This window comes from Colobus angolensis, unplaced genomic scaffold (genome assembly GCF_000951035.1).
Source record: "Colobus angolensis palliatus isolate OR3802 unplaced genomic scaffold, Cang.pa_1.0 Scaffold64, whole genome shotgun sequence".
NCBI lineage: Eukaryota > Metazoa > Chordata > Mammalia > Primates > Cercopithecidae > Colobus > Colobus angolensis.
The window spans coordinates 372,422-377,785 of NW_012120043.1; the positions used below are offsets into that span (position 1 = coordinate 372,422).

Below are 5,364 nucleotides of genomic sequence, written 5' to 3' on the forward strand. Positions count from 1 at the left end.
CGCAGGAGGGGGAGAGAGGGAAGACGGAGGCACCTGGGGAGGAGGGCGGGCAGGCGACGCGGGGGCACCAGAGGAGGAGAAAGGCCGGGAGGCGCGGGGGCGCAGGGGGAGGGGGGAGAGGGAGGACGAGAGCATCTGGGGAGGAGGGTGGGCAGGGGACCCGGGGTCGCAGAGGCCCTGCCCCTACCGTCATGGGCTGGTCCGCCGAATCCAGAATATCATCCATCACCTCCTCCGCGAAGGCCAGGCGCTTCCACAGCGGCTCGCGCTTCTTGAACCCAGTAAGGTTGACCAGGTGGATCTTGAGCCAGTCCAGGCCCTGCGGGCCGAGAGGGCGGCCCTGGGCGAACTCCAGCAGGGCCCGCGCCACGTCGCTGCCCAGGTGGTTGAAGTGCGGCGGGCATGGGTAGGTGCGGCCGCGAAAGTCCATGTTGTGCGGCAGCCAGAAGACGCAGTCCCGCAGGTGCTGCGCCAGCGAGAAGCGGTACAGCGCTTCCGCCCGCAGGCTGTGCATCTCACGGGCCACCTTCTGGCAGCGCGCCAGCTCACGGCGCAGCTCAGCCTTGCGGGCGGGCGCGGCGCTCTGCGGCAGGTGGGCCTCCGCCGGCTGGGGAGCCTCGGAGGGCGGGGCCGGCACGCCTAGCTCAGGGCAGCCCTTGGCCTGGAAGAGCTGCAGCACCAGGTCCAGCACGCGCCCGTTGACGCGCCAGGCGCAGTTGCCCAGTTGGGTGAGAGCGTCCAGCGCGCCATGCAGCGCGGTGGGCGGGCAGGTTTCCAGCAGCTCCTGGTGCTGCGTGGCGCCTTCCACCGTGCGCATCAGCTTGGTGGGGCTGAGCAAAAAGCCGCCCGTGTGCGGGGAGGTCCAGGGCAGCGGGGGACACAGCATGGGCACGTCCACCGCCTCGAAGGTCAGCGTGGGCTCCGCGGCCGTCTCCCGCAGCTGCACGTAGGCCGGGTGCGGCTTCAGGACGCCGATCTGCGGTGTGACAGGCGGACGGGTCAGGGCCCCGCCGCCGGTGACTTCCTACCGCCGCCCTTTAAACTCGGTGAGAGAGACCGGCTCCCCGACCACCAAGAAACCAGTGTGGCCTCCCACGAACAGAAGCCACCTCTAGAAACGCCGGACAGCTGCGCTGTGTCCCGAGTCCTGGGAGATACTGATGGCTGCGCTGAGATCAAGGCACCACCCAGAGGCGCCAACCCCATGGGGCCCCTTGTCCCCCCAGCAGGATGCCCCCCAGCTCAGGAGGACACTGCTGTCTGGCACCTGCTGGACGTTGCGGAAGGAATACACATGGTAGAGCACGGGAACAAGCCGGGAGGAGCCATGCGGGTTGTTCAGGCTGGACGGCATCTGCGTAGCCTGCACCAGCATCTCCGCCAGCTGCTTGCCCAGCTCCATCTGCACTGGCAGGGGCCAGGGCTGCTCCCGCAGGGCCTCGGGCGCCCCCAGCACCTCCCAATACTGCCGCGGCAGGCAGGGGTTGGGCACCTGTAGGACAGGGCGGTCGAGGAGCTGGGCATCGGGACCTCCGACCAGACGCCCCACTGCCCGTGCCTGCTCCCCCCGTGGGGCCCTGTCAGCCCAAGTGTACCGAGGAAGAGGCTGACGCTTGGGGGCAAACCCGGCTGCCCAGAGAGGGAGAGCGCCCACCCACCACTGGCCCCGGCCAGGAGAGGGGGTGCGCATCTCACCTTGGTGTCAGAGGCCAGCAGGTGCAGGTACTTCCTGTAGTACGTCTCAAGCGCCTGCACCTGACCACTGAGCTGCTGCCTCTGCACCACGTGCCGGCTGAAAGTGCGTGCACTCAGCTCCCGGGCCAGGGTGGTGAAGGACTCGCCCGGGGCGGGCAGCCCCTGCAGGACCTGGAGAAGGAGGCCGTGAGTGCCTGCCCGCCCTGCCCGGGGACCCGGCCGCGAAGAGAAAGACGCACCTCCAGAAGCATCTGCGCCACCTCGCGCTCGTCCAGCAGGCACAGGAAGGGGTACAGTGAGAACTGGCCCTTGTGCACCTCGCCCTCCAGGCGGTTCTTGGTCTCCTGCAGCACCCGGCACAGCGCTCTCTCCCAGTGGTCCCGCAGGGTCTGCAGGGTCTTCCGCTGCGAGGGACGAAGGGCCTGGTGAGCCCCACGGCAGCTGGCGGGACCCAGGCTCACAGGACAGGGGTCACCACAGCTCCCTGCGGAGACCTTGCGGCCCTCAAGGTCCCTGCTGTGTGTTCCGGGTAGCTCCCCACCCCGGCCTGCGCCCTCTACCGGCTTCGGTGCGCCTGAGGCAGCCAAGAGCACAAGCCCAGCCGCAGAGTGCGCAGCACCACAGGCCGGGACCCAACCTCAGGACCCCCCAAGTTCCCCCTGAGCGGCAGCCAGGCTGAGACCCTAGGCCCTGCATGCGCAGACCAGGGCATGAGCAATTCAACCGCATGCACTGAGCTCAGCCCCCGCGGCGGTCACCACCCCGGCTCAGCTCCTACCGCGTGCATGACCTCCTTGCTTGGCAATGCGGGCTTCTCCACAGACACCACGCACACCTTGCTGGCCAGCTCCACGCAAAGCTGCTTCTCAAAGAGGGACTGCAGGGTCTTCAGGGGCAAGTGTAGCTTCGGGTAGGACACCGGCCCATCCTGCAGGGATGGGGGTAGTGAGGTCGGGGGCTCAGCCGGAGGGAGACCTGCCCTCCCAGGACCCCGAGAAGGCACGGGTGCGCGCGTTTCTGCGCCTCCTGCACGTTGCTGACCACCATCGCTGACCGGGAAAAGCGGGCTGCAGGTAAAGTCAGTGCCAGTGTTCAAACCAGAGGCCTTGGCCCCTCCTGACCTCGGGCCCTCTACATGGGACAGTGGGCATCGTCGTGCGGTGGGGGGCGGTGGTGCTGGGAGCCGGCAGAGCCGGGGGAGACCATTAACTGCGCCCCCAGATGTTTGCTGTTTTCTCCTCAAACTTAGAACTGTGTGAATGTGACCCATCCAGAAATAGATGAATTAAATATAACTAAAGCCCAGCACTTTGAGAATCAAAGGCTCAGGTCCACACAAAGCCTGTACACAAACGTTCACAGCCGCATGACTCATAGTAGTCGAGAAGTAGAAACAGCCCAAGCGTCCATCAACGGACGAACAGACCAGCACGGCGCGGCCATCCACGCACCCGAGCATGACTCAGCCCTGACCCGGGCCGCCTCGCGGATGCACCGTGAGGACGTCACGCTCGGTGGGAGATGCCAAACATAAAGACCACGCAGTGTGCAGTCCCATTTCTATGGAATGTCCAGGGCAGACTCATCCACAGAGATGAGGGAGATGAGGCTCCCTTTTGGGGTGATGTAACATTCTGGAATTAGACAACTGTGAATATACTAAAATCGCTGAATTACACCTTTAAGAGGGTTTTATGGCAGGTGAATTACACCTCAGTAAAAGACAAGCACACTGAGTGCACCTGGCAGCCCCATTCGAACGCGTTGCTCTCGCCTGTCACCCCACCCTGCCTCTCGGGTGCCCGACCACCTCATCCGCCCAGAGCCCACACCCTTAGGGCCAAGATCCTCCCAGCTCTGGCTCCTTCAGTCTTCTTGGAGGAGGAAGGGAAGAATCCAGGGCCCGGCCCAGGTGAGCCCTGGGCACCAGGGAGGCCCACTGGTCTGAGCTGAGGCTCCAGAGACCCCCTCAGGGCAGCTATGAGGACTGAAGTCTGTCTGCTGGACCCCACGTGGGCTCACCTTGGCATACACGTCCCTGAGCAGCTTCGAGGTGTTGACCACGGGCGGCAGCTGCCGCGGGAGGCTGAAGGTGGGTTTCACCTTGTGCACAGCCTTCAGCACAGTGGCCTGCTCCTCCTCAGACAGGGGCACGGCGGTGAACAGTGCCTGCAGCTCCAGCCCCTCCTGGCTCATCTGTTCCAGACACCTGTGGGGCAGCAGGCCTGCCTGAGGGATGGGCCAGCCCCATGCTGGGCTTCCACAGAGCCCGGGCCACCTCGTGGCCACCTCCTGCTAGCCTGCAGTCCTCAGTGCAGCTGTCAGGCCCTCTATGGGTCCCCAGCCCCCAGCCCAGGCACTGTCCCAGATCGTAAGACCCTGGCAGGAACGTGGTGGGGGATGGGGGATAGGGGTGGGGCCCTCTCGACCACCTACCTTTCAATGGTCCCGGCGTCCTGGTCCTGCCTCCCCAAGCACTGGAGGGCGGCCGCGTAGGACAGCAGGTCTGGGGTGAGGCCAGCATCCTTCACCATCAACAACACATACACCAGCTCCTTGAAGGCCCCCTGGGAGACCAAGCCAGGGTGAGGGTCTGGGGGGATGGCCCCTCTGCATTCCCCCCTGCTCCCTGGAGACCCCTTCTCTGTAAACACCAGCTCAGCAGGCGACAGGGAGACCAAGCAGGAGTGGCCAGCTGGGCAGACAGACGCGTCCCCCTGGGTTCTCACACACAGGCTCTACCTGCAGAGGTGGCCGCATGGCCTGCCAGGTGGGACTGTGGGAGGCGCACGTTCCTCTGGGAGGAGGCTTGTCAGTATTTTTAAATTTTCTTATTTTGAGAATACAAATGTGCCCAGTTTTGGGGTTCTGAAATTGATCCTTTCCAGGTCAGCCAACCTGAAGGTTTGCCAACTGCATAATCTTTTCGAAGGACTTGGCTTCACTGTTCTCTATCGCTTCTGCCTTCCGTTTCATTTATTTGTTTTCATTTTTGTAACTTCATTTGCTTGCTTTAGGTTTAGTGAGAGATTCTTTTTCTAGTTTCCTAAGGTAAAAGGTGAAGTATTTCGTCTGAGATGTTTCTCCTTTTTTTTTTTTTTTCTCCCCAAGACGGAGTCTTGCTCTGTTGCCCAGGCTGGAATGCAGTGGCATGATCTCGGCTCACTGCAAGCTCCGCCTCCTGGGTTCCCCTTATTCTCCTGCCTCAGTCTCCTGAGTAGCTGGGATTACAGGCACGCACCACCACACCAGTTAATTTTTTGTATTTTCAGTAGATGCAGGGTTTCGCCATGCTGGCCAGGCTGGTCTTGAACTCCTAACACCATGATCCACCCGCCTCAACCTCCCAAAGTGCTGGGATTACAGGCGTGAACCACCGCGCTGGGCCATCACCTTTCTTAACGTAGGCATTTTATGGCTGTGAATTACCCTCTGAGCACTGCACCCCAGAACTTCAGGTACACGACGTTTTCATTATTTCCAAGTGTTTCCAAATTTCATACTTTACTTCTTTGGAAATTTTATTTTTTTTTGAGATGCAGTCTCGCTCTGTTGCCCAGGCTGGAGTGCAGTGGCGCAATCTTGGCTCACTGAAAGCTCCGCCTCCTGGGTTCAAGCGATTCTCCTGCCTCAGCCTCCCAAGTAGCTGGGATTACAGGCGCACGCCGT

The 5,364-nt window shown here is 62.5% G+C and overlaps 1 protein-coding gene across 1 annotated transcript in view; it reads right to left on the minus strand.

Annotated features, from left to right (window-relative positions):
• POLRMT (polymerase (RNA) mitochondrial (DNA directed)) overlaps window positions 1-5,364 on the minus strand; it is a 20,590-nt gene that overhangs the window by 4,238 nt on the left and 10,988 nt on the right. Inside the window, exons 4-10 of the mRNA XM_011963980.1 lie at window positions 4,132-4,262; window positions 3,718-3,904; window positions 2,474-2,623; window positions 1,935-2,099; window positions 1,696-1,866; window positions 1,268-1,492; window positions 188-976 (exon numbers count right to left, since the gene is read on the minus strand). Coding sequence (XP_011819370.1) covers window positions 188-976; window positions 1,268-1,492; window positions 1,696-1,866; window positions 1,935-2,099; window positions 2,474-2,623; window positions 3,718-3,904; window positions 4,132-4,262 — 1,818 coding nt within the window. The remainder of the gene's footprint in view (window positions 1-187; window positions 977-1,267; window positions 1,493-1,695; window positions 1,867-1,934; window positions 2,100-2,473; window positions 2,624-3,717; window positions 3,905-4,131; window positions 4,263-5,364) is intronic.